The sequence below is a fragment of the Hemibagrus wyckioides genome, linkage group LG05 (genome assembly GCF_019097595.1).
Source record: "Hemibagrus wyckioides isolate EC202008001 linkage group LG05, SWU_Hwy_1.0, whole genome shotgun sequence".
In the NCBI taxonomy this organism is placed as follows: Eukaryota; Metazoa; Chordata; class Actinopteri; order Siluriformes; family Bagridae; genus Hemibagrus; species Hemibagrus wyckioides.
Genome location: NC_080714.1, coordinates 2,940,995 through 2,964,258, shown reverse-complemented (window position 1 = coordinate 2,964,258; position 23,264 = coordinate 2,940,995). Strand labels below are relative to the sequence as shown.

The 23,264-nt window shown below is 44.0% G+C and overlaps 2 protein-coding genes across 3 annotated transcripts; one reads left to right on the top strand and one right to left on the bottom strand.

Moving 5' to 3' along the window:
- Window positions 1–5,592: 5,592 nt before the first annotated feature.
- polr3d (polymerase (RNA) III (DNA directed) polypeptide D) lies at window positions 5,593–13,534 on the top strand. 2 transcript variants are annotated; one of them, XM_058389470.1, is made up of 9 exons: window positions 5,593–5,716; window positions 7,830–7,977; window positions 8,259–8,302; window positions 8,542–8,696; window positions 8,984–9,108; window positions 9,233–9,416; window positions 10,624–10,871; window positions 11,013–11,168; window positions 11,284–13,533. In XM_058389470.1, exons 2-9 carry the CDS (start codon window positions 7,837–7,839, stop codon window positions 11,398–11,400), a joined length of 1,170 nt encoding a protein of 389 aa, XP_058245453.1. In that variant the 5' UTR covers window positions 5,593–5,716; window positions 7,830–7,836; the 3' UTR covers window positions 11,401–13,533. The 2 variants fall into 2 exon arrangements, with proteins under 2 accessions (XP_058245453.1, XP_058245452.1); XM_058389469.1 differs by having other exon boundaries at window positions 5,594–5,716; window positions 7,743–7,977; window positions 11,284–13,534.
- A 211-nt stretch (window positions 13,535–13,745) lies between these two features.
- Window positions 13,746–22,909, bottom strand: rnf10 (ring finger protein 10). The gene is made up of 17 exons (XM_058389468.1): window positions 22,377–22,909; window positions 20,601–20,791; window positions 20,299–20,504; window positions 20,123–20,213; window positions 19,731–19,915; window positions 19,513–19,649; window positions 18,117–18,274; window positions 17,899–18,030; window positions 17,505–17,670; window positions 17,111–17,244; window positions 16,909–17,026; window positions 16,726–16,827; window positions 16,121–16,258; window positions 15,734–15,825; window positions 15,594–15,651; window positions 15,308–15,472; window positions 13,746–14,699 (listed from the first exon to the last, which is right to left on the bottom strand). Exons 1-17 carry the CDS (start codon window positions 22,522–22,524, stop codon window positions 14,626–14,628), a joined length of 2,295 nt encoding a protein of 764 aa, XP_058245451.1. The 5' UTR covers window positions 22,525–22,909; the 3' UTR covers window positions 13,746–14,625.
- Between the last annotated feature and the right edge of the window lie 355 nt (window positions 22,910–23,264).

Below are 23,264 nucleotides of genomic sequence, written 5' to 3'. Positions count from 1 at the left end.
GTTAGAACAGAACCTGCTGTCTGCTTTATGACGCGGTTCTCCACACAGAAGAACATTTCAGCCGAAATAAAAAAGTCGTACAGACGAACGAATCGATCTCGCGTGAGTTCTCACTTACGGTATAGAGGCTGTACACCGATCAACCATAACAATATGACCACCTGCCTAATATTGTGTTGGTCCCCCTTTTGCTGCCAAAACAGCCCTGACCCGTTGAGGCATGGACTCCACTAGATCTCTGAAGGTGTGCTGTGGGATCTGGGACCAAGATGTTAGCAGCAGATCCTTAAAGTCCTGTAAGTTGTTAGGTGGAGCCTCCATGGATCAGACTTGTTTGTCCAGAACATCCCACAGATGCTGGATTGGATTGAGATCTGGGGAATTTGGAGGCGGAGTCAACACCTCAGATTGGTTGTTGTGGTCATCAAACCATTCCTGAACCATTTCTGCTTTGTGGCACGGCGCATTATCCTGCTGAAAGAGACCACAGCCATCAGGTAATACTGTAGATGGTCAGTAACAGTGCTTGTGTAGGTGGTACGTGTCAAAGTAACATCCACATGGATGACAGGACCCAAGGTTTCCCAGCAGAACATTGTCCAAAGCAGGACACTGCCTCCGCCGGCTCGCCTTCTTCCCATAGTGCATCCTGGTGCCACGTGTTCCCCAGGTAAGAGACGCACATGCACCCGGCCATCCACATGATGTGTAAAAAAAAACCCTGATTCATCAGACCAGGCCACCTTCTTCCATTGGTCCAGTTCTGATGCCCATTGTTGGCACATTCAGTGGTGCACAGGGGTCAGCACGGGCACCCTGACTAGTCCTTTCTATCAGAACCAGCATTAACTTCTTCAGCAGATTGAGCAACAGTAACTCGTCTGTTGGATCGGATCACACGGGTCAGCCTTCTCTCCCCACGTGCATCAATGAACCTCGACCGCCCATGACCCTGTCTTCGGCTCACCACTGTTCCTTCCTTGGACCACTTTTTATAGATACTGACCACTGCAGACCGGGAACACCCCACAGGAGCTGCAGTTTTGGAGATGCTCTGATCCAGTGGTCTAGCCATCACAATATAGAAAACTATCAACAATTACATGACATCCATGTTACTACTACTAATAATAATAATCCTGTGATCTGCAGCTGCACTACAATCAGAGAAAACTAATCCACTCCTCCATGTGGGATTGGACTGTATGGAGTTCACAGCGTCCTCATGTTTCTCTGTGCGTTTACAGTAACAGCTCTTCAGGTCAGCGGGGTTTTTGGCAGACGGACATACAGACGGACACTTGCGGGTTTGGGGGAGGGGTGCGATGATCGGGGGAGGGGTATAAACGCCCGACAAGGCGTGGGGATGACCGGAGTCTTCATCTTAAAGATAAGCCTGGGTGTTTTTTAGGAAGTTTTATTATTATATACACAAGCATCCTTGTAGGATGAAAAGTCTCTTGTGCAGTTTTAGGATCGTGTCCTAATCATCATCATCATCATCCTCCGCCTCCTCAGCTCCTAGGGAACAGGGTTTTTATCCAGAGCTGGAGGTGTGGAAGAGAGAGGAACCAGATGGTCCCATATGGTCCAGTACCACAGGCAGCGCTGGACTAAAGGGAAATAAGCATCAACTTTTACACCCCACTGATCAGTACACACACACAGACACACACACAGACACACACACATACACACACACACACACACACTGGACGCTTTCCATCATTCAAACCTCCTCATAGATCACTTACTGAAGAACATTTTTGTCTGGAAATATTATCTTATACATTATTCTTTCACCATTAGCATGAATCCACAGTTATTACTCACAGGAGTCTGTGAAACTAGTCCATGAACATTTTGATGTCTTTATTAATAAACACATCCTGATACGGCTTCACGAGGTCATGAATGAAGAGAGCTATCACTGGAAAATTCTCTGGTGTGGAGGGGTATTTTTTCAATGAGACTTTTGATTAGCCACCTGTGAGAGCTAATACGCATCACTACAGACTCAATGATAACTATAATATAATCAATATCTATCTAATTTATCAGCAGAAATCAACAGAAGGTCCAGCCGAGTCAGGTCCAGCCAAGTCCGAATCTTCTCCAGTAGAAAATAAATGAAATTTAAAGAAGTTTAATTTATAGCACACTTTAAAGGATCGTTAGACAGAGAAGGGCATTTTCTTGTTGACTGTTTTCCAGACTAATCTCTATTAACCATATCACTAGCGTGTGTGTGTGTGTGTGTGTGTGTGTGTGTGTGTGTGTGACTGACTATAATAAACTCTAAATAATGTGTGACTTTATATCTGGTCGGAATCGAGACCTTCAGAGTTTATAATCTAGATAAAAGCCTCAGTAATCCCTCTGCTGGTCATACATGGAACTTCAGTTTGTTTGTTTTTGTTTTGTTTTTGTTTTTTAAATTGTTAATGAAAGCCATTTATACAGAATGTGTGACACGTGTCCAGGGATTCTAATGAACAGTACAGATTTATAAACACCAGGATATTCAGACTGATTTCAGTTCATTTGAACAAGTCTGATTTTTTAATAATAATTGTGGATAATATCACTGATAATAAAAATTAATTCAATGGATGAGCTGCTTTTAGTGTTTTATTGCCTCTTTATTATTATTCAGGTTGTCTAGTGTCTGTACTGTACTGCACTTTACTATATTACACTATACTACACTGTACTTCTTCTTCTTCTTTCGGCTTTTCCCTTCAGGGGTCTCCACAGCGAATCATCTCTCTCCACCTATCCCTATCTTCTGCATCCTCAACACTTGCACCCACTAGCTTCATATCCTCATTTATTCCATCCATATACCTCCTCTTTGTCCTTCCTCTTTGCCTCCTCCCTGGCAGCTCCATGTCCAACATTCTCCTACCAATATACTCACTCTCCCTCCTCTGGACATGTCCAAACCATCTTAACCTGTCCTCCCTAACTTTGTCCCCCAAACGTCCAACATGAGCTGTCCCTCTGATGTACTCGTTCCTAATCCTGTCCAACCGTGTCCCTCCCAAAGAGAACCTCAACATCTTCAGCTCTGCTACCTCCAGCTCTGACTCCTGTCTCTTCCTCAGTGACACTGCCTCTAAACCATACAGCATGGCCAGTCTCACCACTGTCCTGTACACCTTCCCCTTGATTCTCACTGAAATTTTTCTATTACACAGAACTCCCGACACCCATTCCAACCTGCCTGCACTGGCTTCTTTACCTCTTTCCCACACTCTCCATTACTCTGGACTGTTGACCCCAAGTACTTAAACTCCTGTACCTTCTTCACCTCTTCACCCTGTAATCTTACTGTTCCACTTCCCTCCTTGTCATTCACACACATGTACTCGGTCTTAGTACCACTGACTTTCATTCCTCTTCTCTCTTGGCCTTAGACACCTCCCTCTTCACTCTGTGCTGTAACTCCTTGTATTCCTGTCTATTCTCTTCAGTCCTGTCCATGTCCCATTTCTTCTTGGCTAACCTCTTCCTTTGAATACTATCCTGAACTTCCTCATTCCACCACCAAGTCTCCTTATCTTCTTTCCTCCTTCCAGATGACACACCCAGCACCTTTCTTCCTGTCTCCCTGATCACTTCTGCTGTAGTTTCCCAGTCATCTGGCAGCACTACCTGACCACCCAGAGCCTGCCTCAACTTCTGTCTAAATTCCTCACAACATTCCTCCTTTTTCAGCTTCCACCACTTGGTTTTCTTCTCCATCTCTATCTTTGACCTCTGCTTACAGACCATCAGATTCATCCTACACACCACCATCCTATGCTGTCTGGCTACACTCTCTCCCACTACCACTTTACAGTCACTAATCTCTTTCAGATTGCCTCTTCTACATAGGATGTAGTCTACCTGTGTGCTCCTACCTCCACTCTTGTAAGTCACTCTATGCTCCTCCCTCTTCTGAAAATAAGTGTTAACCACAGCCATGTTCATCCTCTTAGCAAAGTCCACTACCATCTGTCCTTCAAGGTTCCTTTCTTTAACTCCAAACTTGCCCATCACCTCCTCATCACCTGTGTTCCCCTCACCAACATGTCCATTAAAATCTGCTCCTATCACCACTCTCTCACCTGTTGGAATACTCTCTATCACCTCATCTAATTCACTCCAGAATCTCTCTTTCTCCTCTAACTCACAACCTACCTGTGGGGCATAACCACTAACAACATTCAACATCACCCCTTCAATCTCCAACTTCAGACTCATCACCCTGTCTGACACTCTCATCACCTCCAGAACATTCCTCACAAACTCCTTACTCCTTACTTCTTACTATCCACACCATAATAAAACAGCTTGAATCCTGCTCCTATACTACGAGCCTTGCTCCCCTTCCACCTGGTCTCCTGTACACACAGTATATCCACCTTCCTTCTCTCCATCATATCAGCCAGCTCTCTACCTCTCCCTGTCATAGTACCAACATTCAGAGTTCCTATTCTCAGTCCTACACTCTTACCTATCCCCTTCTCTCTCTGTCTACACACTCTCCTTCCTCCTCTACTTCTTCGACCAACAGTAGCCCAATTTCCACCTACAGTGGCCCTGTAGGTCAACGGCGCCGATGGCGGTCGTTGTTAACCCGGGCCTCGACCGATCCGGTATGGAATTTAGAGTACTGACGATTCGCATGGTTAAATCTGGCAATGTTTTACGCCGGATGCCCTTCCTGATGCAACCCTCTCTATTTATGCGGGCTTGGAACCAGCACAGAAGTTACTGGACTGTGACCCCATGGCTAGATTACTATACTACACTGTACTATACTACACTTTACTATACTATAGTACTCTTTAATTTACTGTATTTTACTATACTACACTATATTGTACTTTACTTAACTGTATACACTGTTCTATATTCTGCAATACTGTAGTATACTGTCCTATAATAATCTGTACTGTACCACATTGTGCTTTACTACACAAATCTGTTCTTTACTGTACTTTATTACACTGTACTTTACTCTGCTACTCTGTAATTTACTGTATTTTAATTTACTACACTGTACTTTACGTTACTATACTACACTATATTGTCCTCTATTTAACTGTATACACTGTTCTATATTGTACAGTACTGTATTATACTGTCCTGTCCTGTCCTGAACTCTACTGTACTGTTATACTACACTGTGCCAGACTCCAACATGCTGTATGTTACTGTACTTCACCAAACTGCACTGAACTAAATTGTATTTTTATTACTCTGCACTAAATGACATTTAGCAGTATACTGCAGTATCATACAGGACTGCTCTGTATACCACTGATATAGTACTGTATTACACTGTACTGTGCGATATGAAACTCTATAATGCTTATACTGTACTGTACTATGCTATAACATACTATACTGTACTGAGCCATCTGATAGGCTGTTTAACAAAAATAATATGGCAATATTTTTTAGTGAAATAATGTTTCGTCAAACACGAGCATTGTTTTTTTTTTTATTACAGCCTAGTTTTTAAAAAAGAACTAATTAAATATAATTTCTTATTAAAATCGCTGAGTTGTCCAGCGACGTCACAGAGGTCAAAGGTTGTAAAACTCCTCCCACTACGCGTTGGTTACATTTCGTCAGGGAGTGTTGATCGTAATAACTGTATTAGAAATAAAGTCTCGGATGCGTTTGAAGACGCTGGGTTTCAGATAGCAGGAGAAGAAAGCGGGTAAATATGTTTTTCTAATGTATTTTCTATAGCGTTTATATATATATATATATAAAAAACGAGCTATTTATTTAGCAGCCGGTTGTTCAGCCATGTGTCGCTGCCATGTGTTTCTACTGACATGAAAACTTACATAGAGTGTAGAGAGATCTCACAGGTTGTGATAACACACTGCAACGACGTATAAAAATATATAAAATAAGTCATGTATGTGTTGCGAAGAAAAGAAACTTATAGTGTCACGCCACTGTGATTGTGGCTGAATCCCTTAGTACGTCTCCCTTACTTTCAGTACTTTGTAGTGCACGAAATAAGTCCTTTACAGTCTACGTAACACACCGTGTGTCCAGTAGTCGTGAAACATTTCCGCGTGGACCTGTTTGTCTAGGTTAAATGAGCGTTTGGATAGAATAAAGGCGTTAAATACACAAAATAGCCCCGGGTGCTGGCTAAGCTAATGCGTCAACGCGTCCGCCATATTGGAAAGGTCAAAAATGACTCGGTCTACGTCGATGTAAGCGTCTATCCCAAACTAAACTCGCCGATTTACACACTTATTTGTTGTTACATAGCTGCTACAATTTCTGTAGTACAACGCAGTGTTGTGACTTAGACTTATATGTGTTTATATGTGTTGTCGATACTTTATTTGTGAGCAGAATGAATGGAAATTGGTATCCAGGAAGCAGCACGATGTAGGCTCGTGCACTCCAGTTGACGTTAATAACAACACCAATAACCGTTCAGAGAGATCTCAATAAAATGATCATAAGCATACAATTTTAACAAAAACACAAATCTGTTAATTATATTAATCCACAACATTCAGGAATGTGTTAAAATATACTAACAACATCTTTGCAGCTACACATTTGATACAAATCACTAATGAGAGCTAATGCTAAGGTGACAGAAATTGCCTCAGGCTGAACTTGGCGAGCATTTACCTTGAATTTAGTAAACAGAACAAATTTACAAACGACGCTAATCACAAATTTAAAAAAAACTGTCAAACATTACATGAAGTATAAAATATTAAGGATTGAGCACAAACTGTCTGTTTACTGTCTTAAACTGTAAACAGTAATAAAATGTCAATCTCATTAGCTAGCTAGCAGCTATAACACAATCAAATGCTATAAGCTATAATCATAAAGTTATTAAGTCCCACATACACTACATTGCCGAAAGTATTGGGACACCCCTCCAAATCATTGAGTTCAGGGGTTGGGCTCGGCCCCTTAGTTCCAGTGAAAGGAACTTTTAATGCTTCAGCTTCATACCAAGACATTTTGGACAATTTCATGCTCTTTGTGGGAACAGTTTGGGGATGACCCCTTCCTGTTCCAACATGACTGCACACCAGTGACCAAAGCAAGGTCCATAAAGACATGGATGAGTGAGTTTGCTGTGGAGGAACTTCACAGAGTCCTGACCTCAACTCCATAGAACACCTTTGGGATGAATTAGAGCGGAGACTGTGAGACAGACCTTGTCATCCAGCATCAGTGTCTGACCTCATAATGCACTTCTAGAGGAATGGTCAAAAAATTCCCATTAACACACTCTTAAACCTTGTGGAAAGCCTTCCCAGAAGAGTTGAAGCTGTTATAGCTGCAAAAAGCTGCATGTAAAGGCAGATGTCCCAAAACCTTGGCCTGGCTCACAGTCTCCGCTCTAATTCATCCCAAAGCTGTTCTGTGGGATTGAGGTCAGGACTCTGTTCAGGCCAGTCAAGTTCCTCCTCTAGGCCATGTCTTTATGGACCTTGCTTTGGTCACTGGTGTGCAGTCATGTTGGAACAGGAAGGGGTCATCCCCAAACTGTTCCCACAAAGTTGGGAGCATGAAATTGTCCAAAATGTCTTGGTATGAAGCTGAAGCATTAAGAGTTCCTTTCACTGGAACTAAGGGTCCGAGCCCAACCCCTGAACGTGATGATTTGGAGGGGTGTCCCAATACTTTTGGTAACATTGTGTATGAAACCGTGTATAAAAAGATTCCTTGGTTTCTGTCTTTTTCCCTAGGTTTGGAGAAAATCTAGTAACCCTAGAGCTGGCATGTTGGCACGTAACGCTGGCAGTCAGTGATGTGAGTTTCGTGATTGTTTTCAGAGTGAAGATGGAGACCCCAGGCTCCGGTGACTCCTCTTCCAACCCAAAGCCCGGTCCTGGAAGTCTGGGCTCGATGTTGAACCTGAGGGCAACCGGGCGCCTGCCCACCATGCGGTCCAGAGACCTGACACTGGGAGGCGTGAAGAAGGTGAGATCTAGGTCTAGTCCAAAGAATGATTCAAATCTATTCTCATAAAACTTTATTAAGGGATACAGCAGTGTTTTTAGACCTTATCTCACTGTACTGTATCTGTAGTGTTCATGTCTCATTATAACAGATTTATGTCAATTATATCATTATAAATATTCACATGGAGTGTAATTCCTAATCTCTCTCTCTCTCTCTTACTCACTCTCTCTGTCTCTATCTGTCTGTCTGTCTGTCTATTCATCCATCTCTCTCTCACTCTCTCGTCTTTTACCTCACAGAAAACCTTCACTCCCAACATCATTGGCAGAAAGAGTAAAGAAGAGTAAGTGATGTCCGAGGCCTGGGGTTGTGACGTACGAGTCGATTGTTTCATTGCACTTCACATTATTGAGGATTTTTTCCTTTTCATATAGTGTGGATCCCTATGTGGATTAAAAAAAAGGGACGATGTTGGTTGCTATGGACGAAGTAATATTCTATGACCGAACTGAGGAACCTACTAAGCATTTATAACAGGAGTGTTTCTTAAGCAGATTTGCTGCTGTTTTTTACTCCCTTCAGACTGAAAGTAAATGAAGGACCCAGGAGAGAGAGGAAGGATGCGGATCGTGGGCGACAGCGAGATGGGCGGGGCAGGGGGCGGGGCCGGCCAGAGATCATCCAGTCTCACTCCATCTTTGAGCAGGGACCTGCGGAGGCGTTGGTCAAGAGGAAAGGTGAGGGGGTGCTTTAAGTTCATGGGTTTAGACTCTCAGGGGATGTGGGCGGGGCTAACAGCAGCGCCGCTCATGGATTGGTCAAAAACACCATAATCATAGAATCGTCCTGATGACGGTTCTGACATACAATACAGCTTTGTATTCGCTCATATTTAGCATCATGTGGCTATTTTTAAGCGCCTTACCTAGTGCATTTTCCAGCCATTTAACAAAAGAATGAATGTTTTGGCACCCTCGGTTATAGACCCGTGATGTTTTTCCTCATGTATGTTCACGTTTGTCAGGTGTGTATGAGGACACACGAGAAACGCCCAACAGCGCCCCCTGCCCCATCATCAACATCAAGAAGGAGAATAGAGAGACTGAAGAGGAGACCAAAGAGATCCTGCGCAAGCTGGAGAGAGACAACGTGAGTGTGTGCTATATAGAAAAACACAATACAGGCCCCTGGATCCTATCACCAGATAGGAAGGTTTTCTAATCACGAGTACATTCGGTTTGCTGATATTCATGATGCTTTGCGTGTTCTGCAGTTTGTGGATGACCCGCAGCTGAGGAACGAAGCGCGCTGCTGTCCAGTGCAGCTTCCTCTGGCCGTGTCCGGCTGGGTGTTTAAAGAAGAGTTCAAGGAAGATGCTGACTTCGGAGGAGTCAAAACGGAGAATTATGCAGAGGATGAAAAGATGAACACGGAGAGCTCAGACACGGCTGTTAGAGGTGAGAGAGGGCGAGAGAGAGAGTGATGCAGATAGAGATAGAGACAGAGTGTGAGACCCAGACAGAGGGAGAAAGTAGGAACAGACAGACAGAGAAAGGAAGGAAGGGAGACAGGCAGGCAGAGAAAGGGAGACAGGCAGACAGACAGACAGAGAAAGGAAGGGAGACAGACAGAGGAAGGAAGGAAGGAAGGAAGGAAGGAAGGAAGGGAGGGAGACAGGGAGACAAAGGTAGACAGAGACAGACAGAGAAAGAAAGGAAGGGAGGGAGACAGACAGAGGAAGGAAGGAAGGAAGGAAGGGAGACAGACACAGAAAGGGAGGGAGGGAGACAGAAAGGTAGACAGACAGACAGACAGACAGACAGAGAAAGGAAGGAAGGAAGGAAGGAAGGGAGACAGACACAGAAAGGGAGGGAGACAGGGAGACAAAGGTAGACAGACAGACAGACAGAGAAAGAAAGGAAGGGAGGGAGACAGACAGAGGAAGGAAGGAAGGAAGGGAGACAGACACAGAAAGGGAGGGAGGGAGACAGAAAGGTAGACAGACAGACAGACAGACAGACAGAGAAAGGAAGGAAGGAAGGGAGACACAGACAGAGAAAAGGGAGACACAGACAGAGAAAAGGGAGACACAGACAGAGGAAAGGGACAGACCAATAGAGAAAGGCAGGCAGGCAGGCAGGCAGACAGACAGACAGACAAAGGGAGACAGACAGATAGACAGGCAGGCAGACAGACAGAGAAAGGAAGGGAGACAGACAGAGGAAGGAAGGAAGGAAGGGAGACAGACAGACACAGAAAGGGAGGGAGGGAGGGAGACAGAAAGGTAGACAGACAGACAGACAGAGAAAGGAAGGAAGGAAGGGAGACAGACAGAGAAAGGGAGACACAGACAGAGAAAAGGGACAGACCAATAGAGAAAGGCAGGCAGACAGACAGACAGACAGACAAAGGGAGACAGGCAGGCAGACAGACAGACAGACCAATAGAGAAAGGCAGACAGACAGACATAAAAAGAAATCATGACCAAAAATATTCTGCCTTTATATCCAGAATGGTAAAAAAATGTGAGGATGAAGTGTTGTGTCTCACTGGTTATAAAATACTTTAGGAAGTTTAATAGTAAGTAAAAACTGTAACTGTAATTAAAACCAGAAAACCCATTAAAACCAATCTGCCTTTCTTTCCCCTTTCTGTTCCGTTCAGTCAAACAGGAGCCTCCCGATGTCCCTGTGATGAAGGCGGAGCCCACATTTAAGCCACCGCCCCTTCCCGAACCCGACTTCTTGCCTGACCTGCTGCAGGCATGGAGTCACTGCAAAGAGGAGGAGCTTCTGTTCATGCAGCTCCCCGATTCGCTGCCGGGACAACCTCCGAGCAGTGACGCCCGTCCCACTAAGACCACGGTGCAGTCTGAGGATGGACAGAACATGCTGCAGAAGACCGAGGGACAGGTGCGTGGACGCTTTTTTATCCATTTATGGTTATTATAGAAGTTATATTTATTTTCTGTTCTTACTGTGGGATTTAAATTATATAATGTGTGTGTGTGTGTGTGTGTGTGTGTGTGTGTGTGTGTGTGTGTGTGGTGGTAGGAGGAGGAGGCTGAGGAGGAGAACAGTTGCCATCTGAAGGAGCTGCAGGAGGGTTTGGTGGGCCGCTTGTTGGTCAGGAAGTCAGGACGAGTGCAGCTCGTGTTGGGGAACATCACGCTGGACGTGGCTCTGGGAACGTCCTGCTCCTTCCTCCAGGTCTTTCCTTCATACACACACACACACTACACCTTATAGACACACTACACAGTTGTTTGCTTAAACATGCATTTAATTTGCTTTCCTGTGTGTGTGTGTGTGTGTGTGTGTGTAGGAGTTGGTGTCTGTGAGTACAGAGGGCAGGAGAGGAGACATGACCGTACTCGGCCACGTTAAACACAAACTCGTCTGTTCACCCGACTTCAAGGCTCTCCTCGGGAACAGAGCTTGAGTGTGTGTGTGTGTGTGTGTGTGTGAGAGATAGAAAGGTGTGTATGTTCGTCAGCTTGTGTGTATCTTTGACCTGGAGACGCAGCTCTGCTAGGGTTTTCAAACAAACTGTTCTAATCTATGTCATATATATATATATATATATATCTACTGTACATATAAAATAATTTAAATCAAAAATATTGATTGTGAAGTGTGTTGAGATTGAATGAATGATTAAAATTAAAAACAAAAAACAACAAAGAACGTCATCCTATTGTGAACATTTGATTTTTCACACATTGACCTAAAGGTCATAAGTGAGTCTTACGCATGGTTAAAGTGTAAATACACCGGTCAGGCATAACATTATGACCAGTGACAGGTGCCATGAATAAGACTGAGTATCTCCTCATCATGGCACCTGTTAGTGGGTGGGATATATTAGGCAGCAAATCAACATTTTGTCCTCAAAGTTGATGTTAGAAGCAGGAAAAATGGACAAGCGTAAGGATTTGAGCGAGTTTGATGAAGGGCATCTCCAAAACTGCAGCTCTTGTGGGGTGTTCCCGGTCTGCAGTGGTCAGTATCTATCAAAAGTGGTCCAAGGAAGGAACAGTGGTGAACCGGCGACAGGGTCATGGGAGGTCAAGGCTCATTGATGCACGTAGGGAGAGAAGGCTGGTCCGTGTGATCCGATCCAACAGACGAGCTACTGTTGCTCAAACTGCTGAAGTTGTTAATGCTGGTTCTGATATGCCTGGTCAGTGTTTGTATTTGTATTATCTAAAGCAAGGAAGGATATTTCATGGAAAATTCTCCATTACATTATGAGTGAGTGTATTGGGAAAACCTGAACATATTTTCCTCCCAGGTTTCCTGGAACACACTGTATCAGACAAAAACAAAAGCAGTTTTCTCTCAGATTACACAGCATTGCCAAAAGTATTGGGACACCCCTCCAAATCATTGAGTTCAGGTGTTGTTTTTCAGGGTTCAGACTTGGCCCCTTAGTTCCAGTGAAAGGAACTCTTAATGCTTCAGCTTCATACCAAGACATTTTGGACAATTTCATGCTCTTTGTGGGAACAGTTTGGGGATGACCCCTTCCTGTTCCAACATGACTGCACACCAGTGACCAAAGCAAGGTCCATAAAGACATGGATGAGGGAGTTTGGTGTGGAGTAGAATGTTTTTGTCCCAGGGCTTTTCTTCCTTTGATTAGGACAGACTGGCTAAAATCATTCAGTAGAGAAACCTCACTTTTGGGGGCAGCAAAAGTTCATATAGAGATTAAAAAAAAAAAAAATTAAATTCCAGGTTCAGACTGACCGACTACATTAGGGAAGAATTTTAATGAATGTAGGGGTCGATTTTTTTCTTTTGCATACACTCCTCACTCACACACACAGCAGACCATAGATCTGAACTGGCTCCTGAGCAGAACACTTAACATAAATCAGAGTATAAATCCCAGTAATTTCTACGAATTAAAAGCGATGCTCAATAATTTCAGATGTTGCGACTATTTTCTCGGCAGCTCGGTACATCCACGCCTGCCACAAGTGGGAGGAGTCGACCAACCAGTGATGCACTCATGAACTCTCACACACCTCACTCATATCTACAGATTTTAGGCTTTTATTTTGCTATTTGTTTGTTGGTTTCAGAATTTTGTTGCTATGGCAACATGTACAATTTGTCATGCCAATAAAGCACTTTTTGAATTTGAAACTTCAGACATTCGTTCGGTCAGTTTTCCATGTTGCCTTGGGGTATGAAAGATTTAAGTTGGAGGAGGTTGGTGTTGATGTTGCGGCCTGTCTTTGGGCACCCTGGGTGCCATGCGGTATCGCTCTGGGTAACAGGAGGGGTTTCAGTGTTGGTCACCACTTCTTGACCATTTTGCCCAAATAAACAAGCTCCCTCCTTATGGTTGTGGAACTGTTTAGAAGGGGAACAAGTGACAGGCCAGCCCTGACCTGTAGGGGGTTTGAGAACGACAGAGTGGGAGAACATTGGTCAGGCTCAACCGAAGCAATACAAAAGGTAGACCATACCTAGCTGGACCACCCTGGAGCTCCCTTGAATAAATTCCACTCCACTCGTTACCCCGATGCACTTTCGCACACAAACACTGGGTCACTTAATTCAAGTCTTCTTGTCTTTAGTTCTTGGATTTGATTTGTTTGTCTACAGCATACTGTCTTCTTGTGAAATAATAATAATAATAATAAACAACAAAAGAAAAGAAATTACAAATCAATCATGTTTGATCATTTCCTGGTCAGTAAGAGGTCAAACCCAGAGAAGGTGGTGCATAATTCTTTATTTATTTATTTTAAATCAATATGCAGGGTTTATAATCAGATTCCCACCAAAGAAATCCAAAAGAAAACAAAAACAAAAAAAAAAAAAAATTCTCTTTTGTTTTTCCAGGCGACTGAGTACCAAAAAGGTACCTCACTGAAGCATCAAACGAGTGCTGCAGTTAAACATCTGAGACCGACCTCAGACTTTATTCCGTGTGTGAACCGGATGAAGCAGCGTGTAAACGTGGATCAGATCGTCTTTTATACTGATGAACGCGTGAAAGGTATAAAGTGCCTTACCGAGCTGTGATGAGGAGGAGGAGGAAGATCGAAGGGGCAGAAGGGAAATGAGCAGCGATTGAACATACAGTGTTATTTGAAGCAGATGATGGTGTTCACTCAGGGGTTCGGCGATGACGTGAAGAGGGTGCGAGTTCATCAGCAGCTGTCTGACTGCTGGCTCTAAAACCCGGGGACGTCATCACTGAACCCTGGAGTATTCATCTCATCTTAATACAGGCCTTGTGTGTAAAACTGGGACAAAGAAATAAATTAACCAAGTGGAAGTGCTCCAGAGCCGGTGATGGGACAAGATGGAGATAGAAAGTTTAAACTTTACATGGATTCTGCTAAACATGACATGAATTTTTTTTTTTTTATTGCCAGGTCACTCACATCCTACTTAAATCACTGGAAAAAAAAAAAAAAAAAAAGTTTGAGCGAGGGATTCGACACGGTCCTTAATTCAACACTGGGTCTACTGCCTATAGCAAGGTGTTAGCGATACTGGGTCTTATTTCATTTGGTTAACAATGCTCAGCTGGTCGCCGAGCCTGGACTACGCTAACACACCCTAGAGGACAGGATGGAGGAAATGGGAGGAGACAATGGAGGGAAAAAAAAGAAAGTGAGAAAGCGGTGATCTGCAGTCTGGTTTACTTTGTGTGAACCATGGAGGTGCTGAAGAGAAGTTTCTGCTTTTTCTTCTTTTTCTTCCCTCCTTTCTCATCTGGAGAAAAGGAAACAAGAGAAATAGTGTTACATGAATGCTGTTGATGTTATTAAATACAGGAAGTGAAGAAATAATGATTCACTCAGTCATGTGATTCTTTACTTAAGACCTGCATACTTTAGATATTGACCATTATGCACCAGTCAGGCATAACATTATGACCACTGAGAGGTGACGTGAATAAGACTGAGTATCGTCCTCAAAGTTGATGTTAGAAGCAGGAAAAATGGACAAGCATAAGGATTTGAGCGAGTTTGATGAAGGACCAAATTGTGATGGCAGCTAGACAACCGGATCAGAGCATCTCCAAAACTGCAGCTCTTGTGGAGGTGTTCCCGGTCTGCAGTGGTCAGTATCTATCAAAAGTATGCTTTAAGTGGACCATGGAGGCCCCACCTCCCAACTTGCAAAGGATCTGCTGCTAACATCTTGGAGTCTATGCCTCAAGGGGGCAGCGCTGTTTTGGCAGCAAAAGGGGGACCAAAACAAGTAGGTCATAATGTTATGGTGGATCAGTGTATAATTATTCTTTAATAGTATTATTTAATAATATTCATTTATCAATTATGTTTAGTAGTTGGGGGGGGGGACTGCAGCAGGCTCACCAGTGGTGGGTGGAGCTTCAGCCTTGGCTGGTGGTTTGTGGTCCAGTTGCAGCATTGCTGCTTCAACTGCCTGACTGAAGGAGTTCTGGAAACTGGGGACCGGCACACGGTCCGATCCGTCACTCTCACCGTCACTGTCAGCCACTGGAGGAGCCAGGAACACATCTATGGGTGGGGGAGAATATATGAGAGAGAGAGAGAGAGAAAAAAAATGGGGGGGGGGTGATTTTTATTCCAACCCAAACACTCGTTCTCAGCTCTGCAGAATCTCAGACTAGTCTCTTACCTTTTTTTGGAGGAAGTCTGGGCCAGACATCTGCTCTGGCTTTTCCATCTCTCAGCATCTACACGGATTCAAAGCAAATAATTAAACATTCCCAGGAGAAAGGAGGAGGGAAGGTGTGCAAGGAGGAAGGAGGGATTCACCTGTGCGAAGGACATGCAGGGCGAGTCTTCCTCCACACTGCCCACGCTGAAGGACAGGGCGTTCCCGTTCAGACTTGGGAACATGGTGACGTCTGAAACATGGGAAGGAGACAGAAGTGTTCATGGCTGTGCCACTTTAGCAAGAACAGTATGAGAGAAAAAATTATTTAATTATAATAATTATTTACTGAAGGGATGTGTCCAAAAATTTGAGACATCACAAATTATAAAGAGATTTGCAGAAACTGGTTTAAAAATGTTATGTAAAGACCACTATTGATTTGTATTATCTAAATATTTATTTATTAATTTTTGGACATTTTCCATCTCTTGCTTAACATAATAAAATGAAAAAAGAAAAAAAGAAAGAAAGAAAAAAAAAAAAACCTGGGACAGGACTGCTGCTCAGAGGAGACGGAGGTCCGAGCTGGAACTCGGGGTTCGGTCCTGGTGGGCTGTGATGAGGAGGAGAACCAAACGCTGGGAACTGCTGCAGGTTCTCCAGGCCAATGTGCACCTCCGGGTCTGTTAAACCAAAATCATCAATACACCAAGTATTCACCATGCTGCTGAACTACATACCTACCTGAAAGTATTCAGCTGAATTTGGAATAGAAAAAACCCTAAAAATGCAGCTGCTGCTATTGTATTTTTGCACAATACATGTCAGGTCCCAAAGTAGCTGACAGTGAAATGAAACATGTGGCTGAAATGACAAAGCTTCTTGAATCATGAAGGTTGTCCAGGACCAGGGCTGAGAAACCTGTGATTTAGACTAACAGCTCCAAGAGCAGGAACTGACCTCAACCTCAGCACTATTTTTAAGCTGATTAGACCCTAAAAATAGACCCGTTTCTATCCGACTGACTGGAAAACAAATATCCCTCGCATCCCAATGCAAAACAATTCACACCTACACACACCCTTCTCTTGAGAGTAATGGATGCTCCAACAATAAACTGCACCAGACTCATCACATTTCATCTACTTACATTTCCCCTGCTTCCTGTTCTCCTCCATCTCGATCCTCTTCTCCCTCCTCTTCTCATCCCTGGCCTTCTTCTGCCTCGCACGCCTCCTGCGCTCCAGATCATCTACCAGAGTAAGAAAAGTCAGGTTAAATGTGTTTTGATGATAATTGTTATACATTTAATTAAAACGGTTCGTGTGTGTACCTGAGAAGCTGTCCAGCGTCTCCTTGGAGATGACGGGTGGCTGGAGGTTGAGCTCGCAGATGCTGAACTCGCAGGTGAGGGGCAGGTGAGAGAGGTAACGGTGTCGACGACGAACATCCTGTAAAAACAACTGCTAGGTTTAGATACTGAACTGCTTTTAGTGCATCTTTAAACAATCCTGAGAGAATTGGTGAAGCCGTACCTCATTAACCGTGTGGCCCTCGATCTCCACGACGGTGGCACTGATGGACTGAGGGCTGTTCTCCAGGCTGCCGTACTGCCTCAGCAAGCAGCGCACGTTCACCGGGTGCAGGAACATCTGCTGCCCATCCTCCGCTAAGAGAGAGAGAGTGTAAGTGTGTGAGACAGAGAGAGAAAGGGGTGTGTGTGGCAAAGAGAGAGGGTGTGCATGTGAGACAGATTGTGTGTGAGGGAGGGAGAGAGAGAGGGAGAGAAAGAAGGAAAGAGCAGGAGACAGAGCAAGTGAGAGAAAGAAGGAATGAGAGGGAGATGGAGCAAGCGAGAGAGATTTAACATAAAGCAGTGATTCATTTCATTTTTCCATAAGGAAAACTTCATTTTTTCCCTCCACACACCTTGGTAGAAGTAGTAATACGGCCCATGCTGAGAGTTCTGCTGTGACCCCGCCTCATTAGTAAGGGTTTCCTCATCAGGGACCTGCTCCGCCACCTCGACTGCTTCCTGTTGGGGTGCGACCTCTTGAATCTCATCATCGAACGCCGAAGCGTACTGCAGAACAGGCTAGAAAAGAGGAAAATCGGACGTTCAGATCTGCTTCACAGCGTGGACTCAGGAAGTGTATAGAACGTGGATCTGGCTGCAGAGTCACTAGACATCTAATAGACACTACTAAGTCTCAGATGGACAGAGGTTCCAGCCCCCAGTAATAAACTCTTCACATCTACAAAGCCAGATTTCCCAGAATTCACCTTTTGTCAGTGATGCACCTGACCGAATCACCATGTTTACCTTGGAGCTGGTGAGCTTGTTGACCGCCACCTCAGCAACAGTCGAGTCAGTCAGAGAGAGCTTCCTCATGTCTGCACCCTCTAGACCGCCTTTACCTGGAACGTTCCGTTTCAGCAGGCCGTCCTCTCGTTCCTAAATGCACCGTGTGGTTTGAGACTCATCACTGTATCCAAATTAAAGGTCTCTGAACGTTATAGCTCCGTGTGTATGCATGTTACCTGCAGCTGCAGTAAAGCACTCTGTACGAAGCAGGCTTGTGGATCGTCCTGCTCCTGCTTCAGCTGAGCCTGCAGTGCCACTCTCTCCTCAGCCAACAGACCCAGAACCTGATCCTGAGACGCCAGCAGCAGCTTGGAGTAAGAGCTCAGACGCACATCTGCGAGACGGACAGATTGATCAAAAAATATATACATACATTTCTACACGCATACAATGTGTGTAGAAAAAGAGTAAGTGTTTTTATTTCTACTGTGAAGTAGAGCTGGGCGATTAATTTGAATTTATGGTTTATGTCGATGTTGAAAAATGAAAATCAATTTTACAATTTCACTTTTGGCAGAGCGAGCTTCCATAGTTCTGAGACGCGCGGTTTCTTCAGTCGGGTTGAAGAACGCGCTGAAAGAAGGGGAGGAGCCGAAAGTTTGCCGCCGTTTTCATATGAAATTTAAAGGGGACTGAAGTGATCAGCAATTTGTGTAGAGTTTATGGAGAATCGCAGAATTCTTAGGGTGGCTGAATAGAAATGTTAAAAATGGCCTAGCGACGAAAACGGCGGCAGACTTCGGCTCCTCCCCGTCTTTCAACTGAAGAAACCGTGGCATCACAGAACGAAGATCAGAGGACAAGTGTGTGTGAGATCAGGAAGACTCGTATTTGGCTTGTTCAGTATTCAAATGTTACACATCTGTGCAATACAGTGGAATGCTGCAGTAAGTTTACCATCCTACCCTGTCAAACCTTTATTTTATTTATTAATTTATTTATTTACTATTACACCCTCATTGGGGGCCGAGTCCCCCTTTAATGAAAATCCTAGAAATGCCCCTGATTGTGCGAATAAACACAGATGTAAAATGCGGTCTGGCTCCTGTTTGGTTTTATTTAGTGTGTTAGTTGAATGTTGAACTGATTTACAAAATTGTTTTTAAGGGATTTTTTTTCCAGGTGTTAATTATTTTATAAAAAGTGATTCAAGTTAAGTCTGCAGTTTGTACTTTACAAATCCCTCATATTTTGTTATATTACTTTATTTTACTAGAATAATTAGAAGTTGTAAAGACTGGTGAAAGTTTGCATTTTATAAATCCCCAAAAAAGGTTTATGTTGTATTGATTGTTTTTCTAAAATAACAAAAAAAAAAAACTTGTTAGCAAAAGTAAGTTTGCATTTTTAGTCCAAATTAGCAGCTCATATGTTTGGTTATATTGTTTCTCAAATTTAAAAAAAAAAAAAGAAAAAAAAAATCCTGTCTTTAGTGTTTTATTAATTTTTTTTAAAGAAAAATAATCGTTTTAAAATTGAAAATCGAATTTTGTTTTAAAAAAATCGGAGATTCAATTTATAGGACATTTCGCCCAGCTCTACTGTGATGTTCATCTGAGATCTCTTCAGCACCTCCAAAGCGAATGGGCTCCTCCACTTTAACCCACTGGGAGCTGGGCAGAGCCACCAGCACGCCTTTCTCCCTGCGCATCAGGCGCATGGTGATGACATCACCGGGCATGTACTGACGTGTCTCCATGGCAACAACACTGAGAAAGATGATGAGAACATGTCAGAACATTTTGACGATCATCATCTCTTTCCACGTGTTAATCCTTCCCTGCACGTACCTCTTGAGGTCCGTGCTGTGCACGGCCTCGTAGCAGATTGGACACTTGGACCAGGTCTTCTCGCTCAGAGACAGGTAGTGCAGCATGCAGGGCCAGCAGTAGATGTGGCCACAGCGAGTGATGTGAGCTGCCACCGGAGGGTACAGACAGATTGGACATGACGGTACCTCGTGGCTGTAGATGCGCTGCATCGGAGAGAAACACCAAAGTATGAACAAAAGCAACAAGGCTGATGGAATCTGAAACTAACAAAATGACCACACATGACCTCCTAAAACTGCACTGTGTATCTCAAGCCATTGGATAGTCGGTTGAATTTGATCCATAACTGTAGCTATAAAACATTTTCTGTCCTGTTAACACACATGATCAGGTTTTCTCTGATCACTCACCACTTGCTGCACACAGTCCCAGCTGACCAGAGTGTCCGGGTCAGTGAAGTGAGTTTGATAATCCTGGTCATCAATCACCACAAACTGGCAGCTGTGGAGACAAAACGAGGGACATTAGATTAGACATGATGGCGTGGTGTGTTTAATCTCTTATGTGTCTGAGCCCTGAGACTCACTTGGCCTGCAGGAACAGCTCCTTGTTGAAGGGCTTGTGTTTGTGACCCCACTTGTTGCGGCGACCCCAGCACGAGTGCCCGTCACCCACGGAGCCAGCATGGCCTCCGCGCGGCTCAAAGGTAAAATTGAGCAAGTGGTTCAAACTGATCTTTTTAGGTCCGGAAAACTGAGCCGGGCTGAACTCGGCCCGGCGCGTCTCGACTACCTGGGGACAGGAGGGTGGAGGGACGGCTTGAGCGATCAAAACTGTGGTAAAGAGCAGCAGTTCTGTGCACAATTCCCCACATGGTGAGAGACTTACCTCTTCTCTTCTCCCACCGCCCATGAGCCCACCCTGTCTACCGCCTCCTCCACCTCTCTGGGGGGGTCTCTTGTCGAAATTCTTGCCTTTCTGTGGGTGGGTGCGACGGGGGCCTGGAAAATTTTCTGCTTTGGGGAAGGCAGGCTCCCGCTTACGGTTGTAGCGCTTGGAGCTGCCATTATTCTTCGAATCTTAAAAGGGGGAAAAAATATAAAAAACACAGCATCAGTGTGCAGTACATCATAACTGAACAAATAAACACGACAAATCACATAAAATAAAGTTATATCAGGTCAGAAAAACAGAGGAAACACTCGCTGGAGTTCGACCCAGCATCTCCTTCATGTTTCACGTCATGTTTATCTAGTGGAAAGTCCCGTGTTGCTTATACTCCGAGTGCAGTTAAGTGTAATACCTCACGCTTCACGATAAGAGTGTACTGGGTGTCGACTCACAGCTTATCAAACACCACAGAGCAGCTCAGGGAACACATTAGGACCAAAACACACATGTTTACACCAAAGCACTTGTAAAATACATCTCTTTTTCCTGCTAAGTCACTGTAAACACGATCCTGTCCAGAGTCTCTCCATGAGCAGTCAGGATTTTCTTGAGTCATGTGGCAGAACAGGAATAGCCCCCAAGCAGCACTTTATATTTATACAAGGACGTCTTCAGACCACACGCTGACCGCTTATAAACATTAATATTGTTATCATAAACATTTTTATTCATGGCATGATCTGAAATCTAATCTACAGATAATCACTGTGACTTCATGAACCTTTAGACACCTTAATACACATGTATTAAACTTCCTCTCAGTGGTAATGAATTCTCGATTCTGATTGGTCAGTTGATTTGTTCCCTATAACAGCAGTCCTAAAAGTAGTTCCGGCTCCAAGGCAGGTTTACACTTGGTATTAATCCGCGTATTGTTTATCATCACAGCTCGTTCATGGGGACTAGAAAAAATAAGTCGACATGTAATATTTGATGAAGTGGTAAAGTTTTCTTTTTGTTTATTTAATTCGTTTAACAACGTTAATTTTTTAGGACAGACGAGTTTGCACTTTGCAAGTTTCTCTCCTCGAGCACTTATTTGATTAAACTCATGAGAAACGAGGTGACAAGGAAGACGCATTAAACTTGACCATAAACGGATAAAAAGTGATCCGTTTTGGTTCATGTGGAATAAAACACTTATTTTTGTCTATATCAGCACATTGTACTCTATTCGGAGTGCGTTTGTGTTTATGAAGCAACTCGCTAGCCAAACAAGCTAGTTAACGTTGCACGTGAACCAGTAATCTTAGCTAGCTAACAAAACTACAAAAAGTTCGGTTGACTTTCAAAAGTAAAACTAGACAAAGAAATTGAGCCTTTTTATTATTTTCAGTTTCCTTGTGGATATATGGAACCACATTTAAAAATAAAATAAAAAAACCCCAATACATATATTTGTCTTTAGCCAACAGAACCAGCGCGTGACAGTTAAGGTTATATTCCAAACGCAGCACTGCTCCCTATATAGGCGTCCTGTCAGGTATTCTACACGAATTAGGGAATCTGAGGCCTACGTAGTGCCCTAGCACCAATAGGAAGCCATTTGGGACACCACATGACCCGGGGCCTACGAACGTCATGTCGAACAGGGAAAACAAAAACAAACACTTGCGGCACGGCTGAGAAGTCTGCAAATATGAACTTATTACAGATTTAAAGATATATAGAAGTAGTGTCAGTTTAACCACAAGGTGAAATAAACGTGTTTACCTGTTTTAGTTTTAGAGTCGGTCGGCGCTGGGCCTGTAGAGCTTGAACGGGGCGGGACCTTGGTGTTGGCGTTCGGGTTTTTCTCCATATCTCTGGGTGAAGGACTGAGGCCGAGCTCCGGGGAGAGAGCAGTCGAGCTCTCTAGCATTAAACGGGACAAGAAATGAAAAAAGCGGGTTGTTACAAGAGGTGCGGGTCAGGCGGCGAAGGCCCTTGCTCATGTCTGTCAAACCCGGATACTCCATTACGGCGACATCTTGACCACAAAACTAACCGAGAAAAAAAACAAGAGACACCAAATCCAAAATGTCTCCGAAGAAGATTTAGTAAGAAGATTGGCGCGCAAAAAGCGGGGGTTAACCCCGGGAAATGTGGTTTTTCCCCTTTGTTGTGGGAACTTGTGCGCCCCACAGAGCGTTATCCGCTCTCCAGCTGTGGGAAAACGGATAAATTAATGGGTTTTTAGGCCCAGGTTTCCGATAACGCTAAACGAGATCTCTCTTGTGGCGACGGGTCGCCAAACAGGAACCGTAAAGCCCCGGATGACGCTTATATATGGTTTTCGAGGCTCACGCGTGCGCACGCGCGACTATAAGCGTTTCTGATTGGCGGGAAATGTTTCACACCTGAAATGACAGCTCGCGTGTGTTCAGAGAAATACAGACTCCTGGGTTGTGATTGGCTCATACGCATGTCTGTATGAGCTAATAGCCAATCGTAGCGTAACGTTTGGGACCGTTCTAGCCAATTGTAAGGCGTTGGCAGAAAACGGGTGGGATTGAAAAATAACGTGGACGGAACAGAAACGGTTATGTATTTTGTTAAGCAAACCGACAAGACACGACGTAATAAATGTGTTATTATCTTATTACTTCTTATAATAAGTAG

Bases quoted from the DNA above. Each gene is read 5' to 3' on its own strand.
- polr3d (XM_058389469.1), top strand. From the start codon at position 7,837: ATGGAGACCCCAGGCTCCGGTGACTCCTCTTCCAACCCAAAGCCCGGT. The intron at 8,303-8,541 runs GTAAGTGATGTC...TACTCCCTTCAG, and splicing joins GGCAGAAAGAGTAAAGAAGA to ACTGAAAGTAAATGAAGGAC. The intron at 9,109-9,232 runs GTGAGTGTGTGC...CGTGTTCTGCAG, and splicing joins GCAAGCTGGAGAGAGACAAC to TTTGTGGATGACCCGCAGCT.
- rnf10 (XM_058389468.1), bottom strand. From the start codon at position 22,524: ATGCTAGAGAGCTCGACTGCTCTCTCCCCGGAGCTCGGCCTCAGTCCT. The intron at 19,650-19,730 runs GTACGTGCAGGG...CATCTTTCTCAG, and splicing joins CACAGCACGGACCTCAAGAG to TGTTGTTGCCATGGAGACAC. The intron at 16,259-16,725 runs GTAAGTAGATGA...TTGGTTTAACAG, and splicing joins GAACAGGAAGCAGGGGAAAT to ACCCGGAGGTGCACATTGGC.